Source organism: Taudactylus pleione, unplaced genomic scaffold, assembly GCF_031769625.1.
Source record: "Taudactylus pleione unplaced genomic scaffold, aTauple2 ptg000303l, whole genome shotgun sequence".
Lineage (NCBI taxonomy): Eukaryota > Metazoa > Chordata > Amphibia > Anura > Myobatrachidae > Taudactylus > Taudactylus pleione.
In genome coordinates this window covers 3,743,544-3,765,142 of record NW_028284704.1, presented here as the reverse complement: position 1 = coordinate 3,765,142, position 21,599 = coordinate 3,743,544, and the positions used below count along the sequence as shown (strand labels likewise).

Below are 21,599 nucleotides of genomic sequence, written 5' to 3'. Positions count from 1 at the left end.
GGACCACTCTCTTCAGTGTGCACTGGCGATTGTTCCCGCCAGACAGCGGGGAGGGATCTCTGCCCTCCAGCCTGACGCCGCCCTGCATTGTGATGCGGCCGAAAGTCACGCGGCGCCAACATCACAGCGCCATCTTCCATGAGTGGGTAGAACATATTATAGATCGATTGGTTTTTTTTTTGCCAAAGGGACATTTCGCCCTGGGCTCTACTTGGTCTAGAACTGGCCCTGATTAGCATATGCTGTATGTACACCATACTGGTCATCTCTGTACTAGCCCCAGTAATAGTACAAGAAAGCGGATTTCTCAGTGCATTTCCACAAATGTAAAAAAGGAAAAACACACAGAAATGACACTTTTCCTTAATTGACATGTCAGTGTGCACCTATATATGCACTATACGCTCTATTTAGTTAAAATCCTTTATTGCCTTTATAACTCTGGGCTCTAGTCCTCTACATGACAGCAACAGCTACTAGTATTCATAGACATGGGGCTTATTTCAATGCATCATCAGTTCTCAAACATTTATGGCTCTTCGGCACTTATTAGAAATGTTGCTGGTAGCGCCAGTTTTAGGTTTTGTGATCTATTGGAATGAAATACTACATAGGACTGTTGCTTAAACCCTCCTCTATATTAACCATTTGTATGTGGGACATTCATTATGGAGACTTAAGTCAGGCGAGACGCAAACATTTAGGATTAATCTCTGTTACAGGCGTAGCCACGTCTTGTGCCCAGTAATAAACTGGAGTAGACACTCAGATGGAATGTGCTAATAACAGATCCTTCCATTTAGTATGGCATAAAGAAGCACTCAGATTTGTCATTACATATCCAATAATCTTCCTGCCACAACCGGCCGCTAAACTACATTACACCCCAGCCATTCAATCCAACTGTACTTGGACAGGGAAGCAAATTAACAGCATAATAATAAGTAATGACACTGAGTTACAGGGGTCATTGACCACACTGTAATGAAACACACAGCCGTAGGCAATTGTCAGTTATTGAGGTCTGCATGAGGCATTGAACTATTCATCTCTGTAAAAATCCCAGTTACAGGTGTTATTTTGTGCCCGAAAAGCTACAATGGGTCACCTAGGGACACCTAATGTTCTCCTGTTTCTTATTGAGTGATTTGTGAAATCGGCATTGACTCCCTGTTGCCCCCGGGCTATAGACTTCTCAGTATGTTTTATTGCAGGCTGCTCAAACAGGCAATGATCTATGCCACGCATTATGTGCCTCCCTCCTTTATTCCAATACTTCATTACAATGCTTCCCAATGCCTCTTTGTAAATGCTGTCAGCAGGTTGCTGTTTTTGTTATTATTTTTAGGACATTTTTCTTTCTTTCTTTGTTACTTATTCTCTCCACGCCATGATGTTTTGTTTTCTTAAGAATGCTTCAATACTTGGCACATTTTAAGAGTGACTTGGCAGACAATGCACACCCAGCAGGCTACAGAATTGTATAATTCCTTCTAAGCCCTGGCACTGAGGCTGGAACGTGGCAGTATCTTGGATCCTGATTAAGCCCCTGAAAGTTCCTGGGGTATAGCTTGCAAAAAATATGTATTCCAACCACCCGGCTTAAGTTTCTATGAATGGCAGATTTTTGCACAGCACAGAAGAGACATTGTTCCCATGTAGAATGTGTCCTGGACTATAAATGTCACTTTTGGTGAAGGTGACATATTTTTAGTAGCAAATGTCAATGGGAACTTTATATATAGACAGGATGTTAATTCAAGTGAAAGCTGTCTGCCACGGTTCCCAGCTAAATTGATATTTAACATATAGGGCCTCATTTAGGGGTCTATTTATCAAGGTTTTTTTTTTTAAATTATGTAGGAACAGCAGTTTCTGCATGAATTGTTGCTATGTACACAGAAATTTTCAGAAGAGTGCTATTTAGCACTGGAGATCACAGTCCCCATTATTATCAATGGGGACTACGGCCCTGATTCAGAGCCGGTCGCTCTGACAGAGCGCTCGCTCTGAATCAGGGCCGGTCTTTTTTTTTCTTTAGAACGGCCTCCTGGCTGCTCGCATAGCTGTGGGTGACCACCCACAGCTATAGCGAGCGGCCAGGAAGATGGTAGCGGTGGTCAAGCCCATCGTGACCATCGGACTTGCGACGAGACCCTTATGGTAGGGTCTCGTTGCCACAAGCCCCCCAGAGAGATTTCGGCTCTATCAGAGCCGGAATCTCTCCACTGACATCACAAGTGCTCCGTTTGGACAGCCACCCCCCTGGCCCGCCCACCAAAGGGGGCGTGCTGTCACTCAACATCGACAGCTCGCCCCCTTTGGTGCGAGACCCGGAGCGACGCATTGCCCGTCGCTATCCAGGTCTCGCGCATGCGCACGATGGAGCCGGCTCCGTCGTGCGCATGCACTCTGGGCCACCATCGACCCGGTTGCGAGCGCTCAGCGCTTGCGACCGGGTCTGAATCAGGCCCTACGTTCTGATTCTCTATGTACCAGACTCCAAAAAAGCAAAGCTTTTCGGAGTTTGGCCCCGTTAGTTTAACTATACACCATCTACAAATATCTCTCCCGCAGTCTGTGGGCAGCAGCGGAAACTAACACTGTGCGTTAGCTTCCCCCAGAGTAGTCCGAAAGACTTCTTGTCCCTGCAAATTCCCAGAAGAACATAGCGGCAATATTTTTAATTAAATATGAAAATATCCGCCACGAAACGGATCCTTGATAATCATGGCAGTTCCGCGATTATTAATACACAGAGTTGGGCATACATCCACAGCACAGTTCATGCCTATGGCAGACTTGCAACGTTACTTGCGATTTTACTCCTAGGGAGTCTGAACAGGATTGGACATCTAAGTTTAGTATAGTAAGCGCTTGTAGTGTCACCCCCTTCGGAGACGCAAGATAATTAGACATAGGTGCATCCTTATATATACACCTTTCTTGAATACATCACAATATGTCAGTGACAAATCAAAGTGCGGAACTAGACAATAGCTATAAAGGTGCAAAAATATGAAACCTCTCTTTTGTCTTATGTCTGACTTATGTCCTACCAATTAGACCAGGGGTGGGGAACCTTTTTCCTGCCCAGGGCCCTTTTGATATATATAACATTATTCGCAGGCCACGCCCCCTCTGTGTGTTATCGCACGGGGGCGGGGCCACAATCACCGGTGATTACTGCAATGCCCAGAGCATCCTGAGGATGCTCTGGGGAGCTGTAAGGGCAGCGGTGTGACCATCTGAAGTGTCCTTAGGACACTCCAGGCAGCACTGCTGCATAGATTCTGGCTGCTGGATGCCATTCTAGGTACCCTGCTAGCCAAACGAGGCTAGCAGAAAAAAGCTCATAGGGCCAGACCAAATGATTCGGCGGGCATTGTACGGCCCCCGGGCCTGAGGTTCCCCATCCCTGAATTAGACAGTATTAGAGAAATGTTTGTTTAGTGCAAAAAATAAAAAAAGTGCAATTGTCCACTATTGGGCCTATTTCTGAAGAGGGCCTGGAACTGCAGTTCCAACAAACCCTACGTTAATGCAGCTCTGGTCAACTGTCAAAAAAACCCCCAAAACATTTCTGTGAGGCATGGAGGAACATGGCTTGGCCAGCTCTTCCCAGTGAAGAGGTAAAAACATTCTCCTGCTGCAATTAAATACATAACATCACGTCAATCCGTGTATTCGTCCATAATCACAGGTGTGACTGCACGAAAAACACTGGCTGATTATCCAAGTTTGATTAATGACTAGTGCTCTGTATCTTTACTTTATTCTTCATTTTGAAATGACCCCGGTAGGTTAGGCGACAGAGCCGTCTGCCATTCTGACAGTGTATTGTCACTATCTTATTATAAATGTGAAAACATGAAACAAAACCTAGATAATCTGTTTTTTTTTTTAATATAGATTTTTGTTGACAGTATCTCTAAAATATCTAGTTAGTTTAATATGTACTTGTTTAGAGATGTCTTCAGGCTGTTTTATTTATAATGAAAGCAATATTATAATTAGTATTGCAAAATATGACATCAGACAGGACTTTAATTTCCTGATGATTTAAATTGCACATGAAAATTTGGTTTCCTGGTAACAGGATTCAGTGAAAGCCCAACAGCGCCATCTTCTGGGACGCTTCTGTTAGTGTTCCTGAAACGGAAATGCTACAGGATCAACATTTGAATAAAGTACATAAAGATATAGTTGATCTCTTACTAAAACCCATGAGCATACAGAATATCTCTGATCTTTCCTCCTCGCTCCTTGTTATTTTTCACTAACATGTAATGAATAAGACCATGGGGCTTCTTTATTATTCTCCCCCCATTCAAGGCGTTACGTTTTTTATCGGCTCAAAAAAACAAAATAAAACATCAGTGTGACACAGTCAGTATATATTTATAAGTTTGTATTAATAGGGGGAGATGTACGGGAGGCAATCGGGAAGCCGACTGCCTAAATACCGGCAGCCGGCTTCCCGACTGTCTTATCCCGGCAAGGGTGAAATGCCGGGCGTCTAGATGTAGACGCCCGCATTTCCCCGATGCCGGACAGCCGCGGGGGGGAGGGTTAGGTTTAGTGCTCCCGGGGGGGACTTAGGGTTAGGCACCCCCCCGGGAGGGTTAGGGTTAGGCTAGGGGGAGGGAGGGTTAGGGTTAGGCTAGGGGGAGGGAGGGTTAGGGTTAGGCACCCCCGGGGAGGACTTAGGGTTAGGCACCCCCCGGGGGACTTAGGTTTAGGTAGCGGGGAAGGGGGTGGTTAGGGTTAGGTACTTAGAGGGGGGATTAGGGTTAGGCACCCCTAAGGAGGGTTAGGGTTAGGGGGGTTAGGTTAGTGGATACTTACCTATCCACGATCGGGATTTCCAGCGCTGTCGGGCTTCCGCTGTGTCGCACTCTGCTCCTGTCGGGCTGCCGCTGACGGGAATCGAACCACCAATCCCAGATGTACTAAGCTCTGAAAAGTGATAAAGTGGAGAGTGATAAACTGACAGCCACTCAGCTCCCAACTGTCATGCCACAGGCTATGTTTGAATAATGACAGTTAGCAGCTGATTGGTTGGTGCTTTATCACTCTCCACTTTATCACTTTTCAGAGCTCAGTACATCTGGCCCTAAGACATACTGTAAGGAGGTGAAAGTTGGTGGAGACTTAGGGTCTCATTCAGACCCGCTCGCAAGCGCCTATGCGCTCGCAAGCGGGTCGATGTTGAGGCCCTGCGCACGTGCAGCGGCCACACTGCGCATGCGCAAGCCCCGGGACGAGAGAGAAATTCTCTCGCTCCGGGGCTCACTACAAATGGGGCGGCTGTCGATGGTGATCGACAGCTCGCACCGTTTTGTAGGCGGGGTGGGGGGGTGGCTTTCCAAACGGAGGCGTTCCCGAAGGAACGCCTGCCGTTTGGGGGCGGCCCCACTGACATCACTCGTGATGTCAGTGGTGAGCTTCCGGCTCTATTAGGATTAGGAGTGCGAGGTACTAGGGATGTGAGAAAGCAGCAGTGGGCGTCTCTATGCTGGCTGAGTGATGGCAGATATTGGCATATTTTCGCAGATGCATTGCGTGCGTGATCGCAGGTACGATCCTTGCTGAAACAGGCCCTAAATTCATTATTGAAAATTACAACAACAAATAAATTGATTCACAAAATGACTCACTATTTTTACAAACACTATGACACTGCATTATAGCCGCCCTGTCCTTTTCCGTACGAGTGAAGCTGACAGATGCCCCCACGGGTACTCTCTCTAACGGTTTCATCTTTCTGGCTGTAACACCTCTGTAATGAGGAGAAATGAGCAGGGAGTGTGAAAGTCGCACCGACTCCAGCCCCACCGCGCAGAGTCAATTAGCTGCTGAACTAGATAGTACACCGTCCGTGATTTTCAATTATTGATATCACCCGCTAGTCTATTTTTATTTCTCCCCCAGGTGCTCAGAGAAGCTGAGAGCTCTCTCCTGACCACCGTCACTTTTCCTGCGGCTTTCTTTTACCATTACAACTTTATACAGGATTACAGTATGTGCACACACCTTTTTCTATATGTATAAGCCAGTGATTGGCAATTTCATACATTTCAAAGAGCAGTGCATTACAATCAGGGCTGGTGCAATGTTTCTCGGCACCCTAGGCAAGCCTACCTACTGCCCCCAATCCCCCCCCTCCAGGCATACCCTGTAAAACTGACAGTGCCAGCTACAATTAGTTTCAAAAGTTACAAACAGAGATATTTTTTTATTGTTTTTCTTTATTCTTCCCTGCAGTATACCCCTCTGCTACTGGTATATATTCAACCAGCGCCAGACATCCTTAAATATATATACTACAGCAACAGCACAGCAGTACGCTTACTAATTTACTCTCTATGAAGACTCAGGAGTATATTTACTATAGTATGGGTGTATAGAATTGGAGGTGTTGCCCATAGCAACCAATCAGATTCTACTTATCAGTTATCTAGCATCTTCTAGAACAGGGATGGGGAACCTCAGGCCCGGGGGCCGTATAAGGCCCGCTGAATCATTTGGTCTGGCCCTGTGAGCTTTTTTCTGCTAGCCTCATCTGGTTAACAGAGAGCCTAGAATGGCACCCTGCAGCCAGAATCTATGCAGCAGTGCCGTTTGGAGCGTCCTTGGGACGCTTCAGATGGTCACACCGCTGCCCTTACTGCTCCCCGGAGCATCCTCAGGATGCAACAGGTATTGCTGTATTCACCAGCTATTGTGGCCACGCCCCTGTGTGATGTCACTCGGAGGGGCGTGGCCTGCACCAGTCCCGCGAATAATGTTATATATATATCAAAATGGCCCTTGGCAGAAAAAAGGCTCCCCATCCCTGTTCTAGAAGATAATAATCTGATTGGTTGCTATGGGCAACATATCCACTTCTATACACCTGCACTTTAGTAAACATACCCCTTATGTCTCTTCTCAGCCCGGGCAGCATCCCTGCTCCTCGTCTCTGAAAGGAAGAGGAGGAGCTAAAGGAACGATAGAGGAGGCCCCCACGGGGGTTGAAAGCGAGCGCACATCAGCACACAATGTTATGTATGTTACATTTATCGTGGGCATCCCTAAAGCTGCCTAATGGTAGCGTCGGCCCTGATTACAATAACATATCAACAACATTTTAAACAGTTGTTATAGGCTATAACAAACAAATCTGACAGTAAAGGAGGAAGGAGTTACACCAATGAAAGCTCGGGAGGGCCACCTGTTGCCCATCACTAGCATAAATAGAAAGGTTAGTTTCACAAAGTGCTGTGGAAGTGCTCTTCTGTGCCGCTACGCCTATACATGTTCGTTAGCGCAATTGCTTTGACAGGAAGGAACATAGATTTGTTGGGTGGATCCAGGGCTACTGTTGCTATGTTTGGATCAGCAGGATGAGTGTGCCAAGTATGGATATATTTCACCCAATCTTTTAGAATTAATAATAAGTTTTATTTTAGAGACTATTTTTCCTACCCCCCCCCCCTTCTTCTTTGACCGTAAGAGTGCTCACCAAATAGAGTTTATTTCCTTTTTTTCTTTGATTTGCCTTACTCTTCTTGTAAGGTACACTAATTTAACTATTTCTTTATTGAGTATTTTAATACATTATTAACATGTTATTAATGTATCATTCATATTTGTTCTTTCTCAATTTAGGAAATTCCGGTTTGTGTTCCACTCAATCTTGAGACTAATTATGAACTTCTGTACCTGGCAGAACAGTTCAAAGGCATACCTGTTGTATATTTGAGATTCAAACTGCCAGATGTAACAAGGTAAATAGTAGTATTGTTATCTCCTGCTTAGCATGTTATGAATAATCACTGCCTGATGACAGGCTGTAATTTCTCCTAAAAGTGCTTTGGCCATGGAAGGTCCAAATCTCATCCAATTGGGATAGAAACGTGTCTAGGATACTGGGACAGGGATCCTGACATTTGTCCGTTACACTGGATCTGCCCATGTACAACCAGCTTTTGAGACTGTTTTTGGGGAGGCGACATGTGGGGTAAGACTGGCACTTAAGACATCTCAGACAGGTGGCTTGATTCTCTTTACTCCTACCCTAGCCAAGATAAGATTAATATTCAAAATAAAATAAAAATATAGTAATAAACAGTTCAGAACAAAGAAAAAAGAACATATGGACCTAAAATTAAAAATAAATGCTCTAGTGTATCTTGCCAACCAGTCAATCCGTGAAGCAAGGGATGCTGGGAAGGCAACAGTGGCCCTCAGCATCTTGCCGGTGGCTCTTTAAGATCCACCTGAATTTCTGAAATGTTAATGCACTTGTTGCCATTGATGAAATGATTCCTATCCTTTATTCCTTCTTACCTTGTATTTGGTATTAGTGACTTGGTGGTGCACCTGTCTTGCAGAGGCCAGACTCTCAGATATAATTGTAATTCCGCTACTTATGTATCAGTGGTTTCCCAAAGCTCTCATAGGAGAATTACATTCTGCATGTAGGACGCAAAGGGCCTGCCTCAGGGGTGCACACAATTCCGATATTCACGTAGCTGAGAGATTATTTGCAACTGCACATGCCCAAAAAGTTCTGTAAACTCCTACGTTATGCTTTACACTGAGTGCACGTGCATAGGTGCTGTTGAAAGGGTCTGTGTTTCCAAATGCACAGCAGCAGCAACAGAGGTCATGGTCAGAAGAAGAAACTGCACCTGACAAACTGAGAAACTGCATCTGCTACAAGTGTGGTTGGTGCACTCATGGTGGAGTGTTATTACCGGCGATGTTACAGCATGCAGAGATGCAGCTGAGATTGTCTGCCATGATAAACAGTAATGTGCACAGTCGAACTTCGCAGTGATGTCTGGAAGCACATTGCAAGGGATTGAGGACCTCATTCAGAGTCGGTCGTTGCGGCCGCACGGTCGTACGCCACCGATGTTCGCTAAACTGCGCATGCGTAAAGTTCGCAATGCACGTGCGCAAACTAGCCGCTACGATCATAAATTTCTCTCTCCTTGAACACAGCCAGGTCGGTAGTTTGAGTGACAGATTGAGGTGTTTGTGGGTGGTAACAGGGGAAGGTGCTTGAAAACGGGGGAGTGGAGATCCGAACGCAGGCGTGCCTAATTATGCGAACGGCGTTTTATGGGAGTGCATAATTAACAAAGTAGTGTCATGGCACACGTGACATGGGAGGTTTTTACAGTGACATGATCGTAGAGCTTAAGAGAGGGTATGGTCAACCTTAAGCTCTACGACCAGTTCCGATGGTTCCCGATGGTCTCGATTAATCCTTATATGGCCGGAGATGACGTGTAATGCGTACGAGAAGGGGGCGTATTTTTTATCTTCCGGCCGCTTCCTCCCCTGGGTTGGGCAGCTAACGATCCGAACTTAGGGACGCAACATGCGAGTGCATCATTTGCATATCCGGCCCCTTTTCCCGTATGACCGTGCGGCCGCAACGACCGACTCTGAATGAGGTCCTGAATCTTTATTATGCATAATTTGTTCTGTATGATTTGTAGTGTCCGGTGCTCCAGAACTATAATATATAAACAATGATGCTGAGAAGTGTTTATATGTTCTATGCAGCCCCAGCCATGGAAATGTGTTTTGCTGTAACATTTAACATCAGATTAGATTACTGGCTGCTGCTCTTGACAGTATGCCTCCAGTACTTTACAAGGCTGTCATTGTGGCATTCATTTTCCAAATAGGTTTTCAGCCGAGTTTGACTTCCGAACGTACGACGAGGAGGGGGTGATTCTGTACGCCGTGTCTGCTGACAACGCCTCCTGGTTTCTTCTTGCTCTGAGAGATGGGAAGATTGAGATTCAGTTCAAGAATGATATCTGGACAAAAGTTACCACCGGAGGCAAATCCATCAATAATGGAGAGTGGCATATAGTAAGTTGCGTTTCCTGTTTTTTACATTCTTTGTGCCTGACTTATTACGGATCGCAACTGCAACAGCGTACACAGATTGGCCGATGGTGAGTACCGCGCATGCGTATACACCGAAGTGTGCGTGAGTTGGCATTGCGATCGCACTGCCTTCACCTACACAGACACACAAAGCCATCGCAGATCAAGGAACGGAACGTCAGCATTTGGGGGTGGTGACGGGGGAGTGGTAGGAGAAACACAGGTGTTTGAACACTGTTACATGGGCGTGCATAAATCAGCCACTGCGATGGCATACACAGCTTGTGTGCTAGCTGTGTGCAACGAGGTTAGCAATTTCTAAGTAAGGTCAGACCTCTTGTTATTGTGCGTGAGGGGCCGATGTTACTCGATGTTACCGATGTATACTCAGGACTGCGAGGTATTTATAGCTCTGCGATTGCAGTCATTAGTATATTTTCGCAGCATACCTGCGTGCATAATTGCAGCTGCGATCTCAATAGTGATCCGTAGTGAATAAGGCCCTTTATTTTCTACCTTTAAATGTTAAAAAAAACCACACAGATGACTCTGGGCCCTATTTACTACAATCAGCCTTTAAAATACGGTTGTAGTGTGATATTTGAATTTAGGAAATCTCACAGGTACAGAGCGTGCGATAAAGGTCTGTCCCCGCGATTCCCGTCCTCACACTTCTGGATTTTTTTGAATAAATACAGGGAGGATTTGGGTGCGCATGCGCTGCTGCCGGCTACCGCAACCCCCTCCTCGTGACCCCCCCCCCCACACACACACCCCCAGCTTAGCCTTCACTTACCTCCGGTGATCGGTGCTCCCCCTTTCACTTTATTTTAGTAAAAATAATGTTAATAAATAGCCCCCTATAAAACAAACAAGCAATGCTCATCTTAATACTCTCATTGCCAACGTTATAATACGTTTAGGTACATTGAGTTTCAGATGATAAATCAGAGGCAGATGCAGCGAGGTTTCCAAATGCTTTATTTTACAGCGAGTGTGGCCATAGAGGGGGCATAATTAGTAATTAAGCTAGCTAAAGTCTGCCTCATAGAAACTGCAGTGTATGTAATATCTCAGGCATAAAAAGCCTAAACATATGATTATTTTTCTCCTAGGTGTCGGTGGAAGAGTTGGAAACCAGCATCAGTGTTAAAATTGCAAAAGAAGCTGTTATGAATATAAATAAACCCAAGCATCTGTTTACACCTGTAAATGGTATTTTGGAAACCAAAGTCTACATTGCAGGATTGCCACAGAAAGTAGAAAATCTCGTTAAACCGGTAATTTCAAGGAATGTTTACTCACTGGGTTTTAAACGCCTGAAATGATAATGCCTTCACTGACAGAAGAGAGACCACAAAAATAAACTGGTATTTGCCCAGTAGTCAGAGCAGCCCGTGATTAGCTGCAGAATCACACTACCTGTACCATGTCACACGCAGCCCTTCATGTACTGTATGTGACGTGTTCTCTTATTGCCCCTGCTATATACCCCCACATATATCCAGAGCTCCATACACCATTTCACTAATACATAGCAGCAATAAGATACTATTATCCAAAACACATTTCCAGAGTCACAGGACAATGTATGTGCTAAATGTTTTGGCAGAATAGTCATTGGGCATATTTCCAATATTAAGGTCATGTATCCTAAATTAGTAATTGTACTCAGCAGATGCTCCTGCATTCTAGCCAACACTTCCTTTCCATTATTGTTCTAATTATAATTAAAAAAAATGAGAATTAAAGTGAAACATTAAAATGTTTTGTGTGATGCCCCTGAAGAGGTCTTGCCTATACATGCTGCCCTGTTAGTGGTCTTGATGATTTCCTCTAAGTTATTGATGCCCATTGGTTACCCTAATATTTTTAGGGACCCCTCAATTGGCCCTTGGTCTCACAAAAAGACTTTTGTGACAAAGAATTCCGAAACCAGTAGGAAAATGATGCAAAAGATAACACTAGGTTACTTTAAATAAATGCAGACCTGCACAATGCTAGTCTATAGCAGCTATGCTTGTTACCATATAAAGGGCCTCATTTATCAACGAGTTTTATCACTTACAACAAGTGATAAAACTCGCTGGCTATGATAAATGATGCTCCAGCCAATCAGCTCCCAACTTCAAACAGCTGATGAAGCCCAAAGTGAGTTCTTTATTACACAGCCACAGTTTTTCCCTTTGTTTCTTTTTGGTCCATTTAGTGACCAGTACATGTGGTTCTCTGTGGAACACAAGGTGTTTTGGGTAGGGATGGCCATCGGTGGGGTGTCATCGATGGTTACAATTGATGTGTCCATCGATGGCACACAAACCATCGATGGTGAACCAACGATGGTTTGCACCCCTCGATGGCCACCGCTGCAGGGGAGAACAGTCGGCCGCGGGCCAATCAAAAAACAGGAGGGCAAGGCTAATCTCCGTCCCGACCGGGCAAAAAAAACCCATTGGCTCCCACTCGTTTCATCGATGGCTAAGAACCATTAACTCTTAGCCATCGATGGTAAAAATTTCAACATCTGCCATAAACCATCGATGACTTCAAATCATCGATGGTCGATAGCCATCCCTAGTTTGGGGCATCAATCTTCCCGGGTGTATTTTTATAAATACAGGGGCCCAGTAAGGTGCTGCGGTGATAGCTGTACAAACTGAAACGTTGATGAGGATGGTATGAAGTTTTGTTTATATTTATATATATCTATGTGTGTGTGTAGCAGAGTAACATGAAAATAGATAAGCAATATATATGGAAGAAAAGTGGAAGAAGTGCATCACAGATTATTATAATTACTATTATTAACTTTTATTTATATTGCGCCAAAAACCTATGTAGCACCTTACAGAGAAAGTATACAAAACATTTCTCATTAACAGGGAATTCAATCCTAAGTACAATACATAGCGAGTGCCATAGCACCTAGCATTACTATCACACTACAGACTGGGTATGGCAGATGACTGGGGCATAGGTTGGGCAACTCAATAAAGTTAGCAAGAGTCACAGATGAGAATCAGCTCAGTACTCTGTGATTCTGTCATTGTCAGCGCTGCTATCCTTCGATAGGGTGCCAATGTGGTGAGGCAATATATGACCGGTGACCATTCCGACAACTACAGCGCACCACAGCATTGTCCCTGGCTGGCGGAATATGCAGCCAGGGACTGTGCTTACAAAAACAATAGTTTTTCTTTTTCAATAACGCTGTGGGTCTCGCTGGGAAGTTTTGACTGGAGCATGCACAGATTCAGTGCAAACGCCGGTCAGGGGAATTGATACTCTCCCTTTTCGACAAATGAAATAATAAAACATCTGGGCGCTGTCTGGACCTGCTTCATCACGATAATTGGCTAAGCAAGTCCAGACATTTTAAGTTCTTTATCAGGATGTTAATACATCTCCCCCTGTATCACTAGCGTGAGTGTGGAGGATCTAGTACAATAACGCTATGTCAGGTACTGTAGACATGTCCGAGGTTAGGTAACAGAAAATTTCATGGGCATAGAAAAAGGAAGTAAAAAAGGTTTAACATTTGGAGATCTAAAAAACAAAAGATGAAAGTTTGAATTTTATGACTGTTTTGATTTCTCTTTTTTTAAATTGAAGGGAAAGGGATTAGTGGGACCAGGCCAGAAATATTTGGGTGCAGAGGAATGTTGAGTAAGAGGATAGGAAGCTGGGGATGGGGTGGGGGGTGCACAGGGAATGGTGAATCCAGTTATCTATATAGTTACTATTGTTACTTTGCCTTCACTACTTTCTTATCTTGCTGTGATGTTGCCGTAGATCAACCCTCGATTAGATGGATGTATCCGTGGGTGGAATTTAATGAAACAAGGAGCGCTGGGGGTAAAGGAAGTCATCCAAGAAAAGCAGAGCAAGCACTGTCTGGTTTCAGTGGAGAAAGGGTCCTATTACCCTGGAGGGGGAGTGGCACAATTTTTACTCAACTACAGTACGTAAATGTATTGCAGGCTGCAGCACATGTAAAGGGAATTAAATTAGAATATATGGAAATTGCAACTGCCCAATAAAAGGCTTAATTTATCCTTGTCCCTTACAGCAGACAACACTTTATCTAATGAAGATTGGTCAGTAAATATTACATTGGACATTCGATCATCTACGGGCACCGGGGTGCTGTTTGCTCTGGTTAATGAGGACACTGCCCCGCTAGCAATAGCTATTGAAGACCAGTCATCGGACATTGTACAAGTATGTTTATATGTCTTATTTGCATTTACTATAGCGTTGTTATTATTATTACGAGTGCTCCTAAACCACAAGCCAAAACTGGTACCATAGGACACTATGGCAAAGGGGACATTGTAAAAAGTGGTGTATTGTTCTGGAATTAATACAGTGAAATGCACTATTGCTAAAATAATCCCCCCAGCAGTAAGTTAATGTGGTGATAGAATAAAGATGGGCACCTTTTGCCAGTGAGACCCAGTTCCTCTGCTGGAGACTTGGCATTCCTACTGTACATTCAATAAGTACACCCCTAAATCTCACAAGATAGATGAGTGAGCCAACAAAAATAATACAGTAGTCTTTCCGAAGATGGTAAAGTAGAAATTCGTAGCAGAATTTAATGTCTACATCAGTACAGTGCACGGTCAAGTCTGATTGAAATATAAATCTGATATCCATTTCATCACCTCCAATGAGAAGGTTTTATTTACCATGCCAGCAGATCCACCGCAGCTGTACCTGCCCTTATTGAAGTGTAAAGGGCTCAGGAGTGTATCTAGGGGTCCGAGCACCCCAGGTAAAGTAAGAGATTGTACGTATCATGTTTAAAACTAAAAAAAAACTTAAAATATAAATTAGTATAATATACAAAAAAGTATTTTATGATGGATGGATATAATAATAATAATAATAATAATAATAATAATAATAATAATAATAATAATAATAATAATAATAATAATAATAATAATAATAATTTAAATAAACCCTAACCCATTTCCTGCTTCCCCAGATGCCTTCCTTCCAATTCTATGTTGCTGCTGCTGTCACCCCTACAGAGCAAGGGAAGCAAAGGAGTTAGTAATGTGACATTAAACCTGCCAGTTGAGAATAATCTCCAGCCACTTTCCTCCAGTTCTCTTGAGCCTCATCCCCCGTGTTCCTGCAGCTCCAGCCTGACAGTGTCTCTACAACTCCAGCCAGCATCCCATCTGTCTCACCAGCCAGTACCCCTTTCTTGTTCACCAGCCAGCACATCCTTCTGTCTCACCAGCCAGTACCCCCTTCTAGCTCACCAGCTAGCACCCCCTTCTTGTTCACAAGACAGCACCCCTTCATGTTCACCAGCCAGCACCCCCTTCAGTCTCACCAGCCAGCACCCCCCTTCTGTCTCACCAGCCAGCACCCCCTTTCAGTCTCACCAGCCAGCATCCCCCTTTATCTCTCTAGCCAGCCCCCCTTCTGTCTCTCTAGCCAGCCCCCATTTTGTCTCTCTAGCCAGCCCCCCTTCTGTCTCTCTAGCCAGCCCCCCTTCTGTCTCTCTAGCCAGCCTCCCCTTCTGTCTCACCAGCCAGCCCCCCCTTCTGTCTCTCTAGCCAGCCCCCCCTTCTGTCTCACCAGCCAGCATCCCCCTTTGTCTCACCAGCCAGCCCCCTTCTGTATTTCCAGCCAGCGCCCTTCTGTCTCACCAGCCAGTACCCCCTTCTGTCTCACCAGCCAGTACCCCCTTCAGTCTCACCAGCCAGCACCCCCCTTCAGTCTCTCTAGCCAGCCCCCCTTTGTCTCTCTAGCCAGCCCCCCTTTGTCTCTCTAGCCAGCCCCCCTTCTGTCTCTCTAGCCAGCCCCCCCTTCTGTCTCTCTAGCCAGCCCCCCCTTCTATCTCTCAGCCAGCCCACCCTTCTATCTCTCCAACCAGCCCACCTTTCTATCTCTCCAGCCAGCACCCCCTTCTGTCTTTCCAGTCCCCCACATTCAGTCCCAATAGCCCAACGACACTTACCGTCTCCTGTTTCTTCTGACTGTGGCTGTCCCCTTCACGCTGCAGCCGGCTGCTCTGTCTGACAGTGGCGCGTGTGACGTAATGACGTCACTCGCACCTTGTCTCAATAAAAAAACAATACAACAAACTTTATTGATTGTACCAAGCAGCAGCCGGCAAGCACCAGCGGCTACCTGGGCCCCACACCACAACACCACAGTTACAGTGGCGTCCCTGATTGTACCCCATGGCCGCGAGTGGCACCGTGCCTCCACCTCGTCCGGCACCCCTGGCAGGTGTCATCCGGGACAAGGGTTAGATACACCACTAAAAGGGCTGATTCTTAGTTGGGAGCTAAGCAAATAACTTTGCGTCTGGACAAACCATAATGCAATGCAAGAGGTGAAGATACATTTATTAGTTTCTCATGCAGGGTAAATACTGTTTACAGTTGCATGTAGCCCACAACCATGGTCGTAACTACCATAGGTGCAAGGGGGCAAGCTGCCATGGGGCCCAGGGCTTAGAGAGGCCCATTTTCCTTGTCAAAGTTACATGTGTTATATACATTTTTCACCACTGGGTGGTACATAGGGGCTCTGACAAACTTTGGCTATGGGACCTTTAAATACCTAGTTACGACCTGCCCACAACTGCTGGTGGCTTTATTTTTACACTGCAATTTAGAATTAAAGAATATTTACTTTTTGCCATTACTTCCTCGTAGATAGCAATGTATAAGAATCCAAGCATTATCTTTGCAATATAACCAATGCTTATTTTTTCATTGTCTTTGCTATCCCTTAAAAATATACCGTCTCCCAATGGTCTCTTTAATTTTTCTATTCGCTGTTACATTTTCTTCCTCTCAAACATTGAGTAGCTACGTTGCTCTTGTGTTTGTGTGTGTGTGTGTGTGTGTGTATATTAACTGCAATACATATATATTTCCCTAGGATATCATTGTCAGCATTAAGAGCGTTACTGTGGCCCGACTCTCAACGAAAAGGATATGTACTGTCAAAACTCTATTCATAAGTTTCACAGCCACAAAGTCGGCAATGGAAATAACGTCTAATTCCTATACTGACATTAATTACGTAGACAAGGAGGAAATGAAGAGGCAGCTGTCTATCCTGGACCAATCGATGAAAGGACAGCTGGACACATACTTAGGAGGCATTCCAGGTAAGCTTTTATGCTAAGGAGTTAGTAGAAAATGTTTTGCTGAATATGAAAACTGAATCTTTTTTGAAATGATGTTTAAGTACTATTATACAGAGAGATATGAAATAGTATATTTCCACCACACACCTTTAGGCATAAGGATTGGAATATGGGATAAATAGAGGTAATAAGGACGTACAGGTTGAGTCTCCCATATCCAAAATGCTTGGGACCAGGGGTATTTTGGATATCAGAATATTCCGTATTTTGGAATATGTGCATATCATAATGAAATATCTTGGGAATGGGACCCAAATCTAAACACAGAATGCATTTATGATTTATATACTCCTTATACACACAGCCTGCAGGTTATTTCATACAATAGTTTTAATAATTTTGTGGCTCAAGCACAGTTTGTGTACATACATGAAATTTATTTATGTTTCATATACACCTTATACACACTGCCAGAAGGTTATTTTATACTATATTTTTAATAATTTGGTGCCTTAAACAAAGTTTGTGTACACTGAACCATCAAAAGCAAAGCTTTCATTATCTCAGTCATGCTAAAAATATTCCGTATTTCAGAATATTTGGATATGGGAGGCTCAACCTGTATTGATTATCATTATATTTATGTACACAGGGCCTGATTCAGAGTTGGGAATAGAGAGATATCTCTCTCAACTGATCATCTTGGTGAAACCATGCTGCACTGCAGGGGGGGCAGATTTAAAATGTGCAGAGAGATTTAGATTTGGGAGGAGTGTTTCCAAACTGACATCTAAATTGTAGAGTAATAATAAAGCTGTGCAGTATATGTGGGCTACATGCAAAAGCAGCCAGTATTTACCCCACATGTAAAAAATGTATGTATTTACACCCCTTGCATTGCAATATGGTTTGTTCAGGTTCACAATTGAGAGAGATATCTCACTCTATTCCCAAGTCTGAATCAGGCCCAATGTGCACTGAACCCACAACAGCGAATCATAAATGAACTTTTATTGGTCTAGTGCAAGTAAGTCAACTTGGACTGGTTGCTTTATTGCAAAATGTCTACCTACATGCATTGTTACTTCATGACACCTATAAATGGTAAGTGCCACGGAAATAAAACACCAACACAAATCAGATTTGTTTGACAATAATATTATACAGTAGTCGCCTCTCAGGGGAGTCCTGCAACTTAACTCACTATTAAAAAAGTAATTTTATGATGTATACATGTATTTAAAATTTTTTTTTAACATAATATCTGTGTTAGTACTTTTAGTTTGACTCTAAAAACAGGGCCTTATTCAGAGAGGGTCCTAAGCACATTCTGAGACTGTTTTCAGTTTAAAAATTGTGATTTTTGTTTTACTGCGCAAGCCGAATTTAAATTTTTTGTGGCTGACTTAAGAATCATTGCAGAAAGGCGGTGCGTACACACTAGACGATTTTTTTTTTAACAATTTGCCCGATTCCCACACATCAGAACGACAAATAATTCAGATCGTCTAGTGTGTGCGCACTATGTGATGCGGTGCCCGTGGGGTCGTCAGCTGCATCGTCATGTTGGCCCTACATGCAGGCCAACCTGACGATTCGGCTAACGACCCCATGCAGCAGGATTCAGGAGGGTCTGTGAACCAGCCATCTGATATGTCAGCCCATCGCCGAGGGAGGGGGGGGGGGTCGCCGGTCGCATCTCTGGGTACACACGTATTTTAGTGTGCACCCAGTTTAAGTCTCATATTACAATGATGTGAAGTGAAACCTGTTACTGCATTAGGCAAAAATAAGACCGGAAAGACCATAAATATGGGGAGAACATACAATTACCGGGAAATGAACTCATGACCTCAGTGCTGTGAGGCAAAACTGCTAACCATTACACCAACCGTGCTGCTTAATGACACTGTTTACTTTCATCCTCAGATATCCCAGTTACAGCTACTCCAGTCTCAGCCTTCTATATTGGCTGCATGGATGTCACCATTAATGGTGAATTGGTGGACCTCGATGAAGCTCTGCTCAAGCAAAATGATATTCGATCACACTCCTGTCCTTTAATTTCATACTTTCAAGGGTAGTGTTGTGGGTTTTTTTGTTGTTTTTTTTTGTATTTTATTTTTGTAGCGCCTACTACTGAATAACCAACCAAACTTATCTGACTGGTAAGAGAAGTGCCAGTGACGAATCGTCTGTGCAGTGTGTTTGTAATATGCTGTAATGTATCGAGTGCTGAAATTAATTCCTTTGTATTTTCAGCCCTGTTAATGTTACAAGAACAAATGTCAAATTTGTAGCATTAAAAGAAAGTTAACAACAATATAGAAAATATCATATTTTGTTTTTATTTTGTTCTTTTTTTTAAAATAAATTGTGTGGTGGAATCTTACTTATAGTATGTTACACTGCCTTTTTAGTTTTGGGGTTGGGCGTAATGCTTTTGGGATACAATGTTATGATCATTGTATGAAACACTTTGATGTAATGAACAGAGGGCCTACTTCAGACCCGCTCGCGAGCACTGAGCGATCGCAAGCGGGTCGATGTTGGCCAAGTGCGCATGCGCACGACGGAGGCGGCTCCGTCGTGCGCATGCGTGAGACCCAAATAACGACGGCCAAGCCGTCGTTATGGGTCACGCACCAAAGGGGGCGTGCTGTCGATGGTGAGCGTGGCTGCCCAGACGGAGGCGTTCCCATGGGAACGCCTACCGTCTGGGGCCGGCCCCACTGACATCACTAGTGATGTCAGTGGGAGTGCTTTTGGCTCTGATAGAGCCAAAAGCACTCAAGGGCTTGCGGCAGCCGAGACCCTACCACAAGGGTCTGGTCGCAAGCCCGATGGTCGCGATGGTCTTCACCATCGCGACCATCATTTTGGCCGCTCGCTATAGCTGTGGGTGGTCACCCACAGCTATGCGAGCGGCCAGGATTGCGCTCTTAAATTCAGAGGGACGGCCCTGATTCAGAGCGAGCGCTCTGTCAGAGCATCCGGCTCTGAATCAGGGCCAATGATTTATCAGCCTGGTTTTGCCTTTAAAAACAAAATTGCTAAATCACAACAGAACCGTGAATTAATGCATAACTATAATTAAATTGCCTTTTTAAAAAAAATTAAAAATGGCGGGGAGTGTCCAAGGCCTCCGGCATTTGCCATGTACTTATCCCACAGTTGTATGTGTAACAGTCAAATACATTATCAGAAAAAGCAGGAGAAAATTACTTCCATGAATGAGTGCTGGCGACTGCAGCAATATCCATTCAGTGCTCGACACAAGAAAGCAGAGGTGCCACTGGCTCTTAATCTGGCTGGCTGAACTATGCATGGCAGATGCAGTGTTAGGCCCATTTTGCATGCCTGGCACCATGCCAGGCATGCAAACTTGGCCTAACACTGTCCCTGGCATGCACTGAACACATAGTTCAGCCAAGGCCAGATTAAGAGTCACATGGACCTGTGGCTGAAAATGTTCAAGGGTTTATACTGAGAAGGGGAGGAGCTGTGACCAGTGCTGGGTGTGGCCAGGGTCAGATGGGCATGTACATCCCTACACTATTATCCCGAATGTCTCTCTAAATACTGAAAAATAGAAACATTTCATAATTTTGTGAGAAAACTAGAATGCAATTTTAATACCTATGATGTATGGTTGACTGTGTGGCTAGGCGGTTGGTCATCATCATGCTGTCATTATAATGGGCCTACATTAATGTGGAGGCCTGGATGTGTAGCTCCATCCGCCCCATTGTTAATCTGGCCCTGAGTTCAGCTACTCGAGGCCAAATAACATTTACTTTATAATTTACAGTGAGAGTGGAGTAACTGTATAAATATGCTGTAGGTATTGATAAAACGTTTTGCATTTGGTCTTAATTAAAAGCAAGGAAAAGTTTTCAAAATATATTTTCTACTTCAGGTTCCATAGGGGGTCCACAGGGTTGACCTTGGGGTATAGCTGGATCTGGATCCACGAGCATTTTGCTGCTCCCAGGATGCACTGGGTCCATCCTCCTCTATACTCAGGCACCTCAGTTTTAGCTGGTGCCCGGCCGGGGTCGGGTCACCTTAGCGCAGGGGGGCTGCTTAGCAGCCCCTAAACTTCTTTTTAGAGTTTATTAATTTCCTTTTTTAGTGACTCTTCCGAGCGGCAGCATCAGACTGTCCATTGGACGTCCAAGCTGCCGCTCCTACACACCGCTGGCGCCGCAACGCCAGTACAGGTCTGGGGATTGCGACGGGACCCCAGACTCTGTACTAGCACGGGCTCTGGGCTCTCCCACGACTGCTGCCGGAGCGCCGGAGATAAGGTAAGCCGCGGGTCACTGCTTGCAGTGACCTGCGTGTAAAAATGCAGTCGCATGCCTCCGGTCTCTGGGGACGGACCGGAGGCGCTAGCAGTGGCGGCGGGGTCCCCCTCTCCGGAGGCATACCTCGCGGGACCACTAGACCTCCAGGGTATTAGGGGGCAGTGGGAGCCAGCGTCCCTGGGGTTAATCGCTAGCCAGGGGAGGCAGCCTTCCCTGTTTAGCGGCTCCTCCCCTCAGCTCAGCGAGCCTTTCTGCTTAGGTCTGGC

At 44.8% G+C, this 21,599-nt stretch overlaps 1 protein-coding gene across 3 annotated transcripts in view; it reads left to right on the top strand.

The window, feature by feature from the left end:
• PROS1 (protein S) overlaps positions 1-19,357 on the top strand; it is an 83,146-nt gene extending 63,789 nt beyond the window's left edge. For 2 of the 3 annotated variants that reach the window (XM_088442051.1, XM_088442049.1), the window contains exons 9-15: positions 7,654-7,772; positions 9,690-9,879; positions 11,013-11,177; positions 13,690-13,858; positions 13,967-14,118; positions 16,813-17,044; positions 18,953-19,357. In XM_088442051.1, the coding sequence (XP_088298177.1) occupies positions 7,654-7,772; positions 9,690-9,879; positions 11,013-11,177; positions 13,690-13,858; positions 13,967-14,118; positions 16,813-17,044; positions 18,953-19,107 (1,182 nt within the window). In that variant the 3' untranslated portion in view covers positions 19,108-19,357. The remainder of the gene's footprint in view (positions 1-7,653; positions 7,773-9,689; positions 9,880-11,012; positions 11,178-13,689; positions 13,859-13,966; positions 14,119-16,812; positions 17,045-18,952) is intronic. The other variant, XM_088442050.1, reaches the window with a different exon arrangement.
• The last annotated feature ends 2,242 nt before the right edge of the window (positions 19,358-21,599 follow it).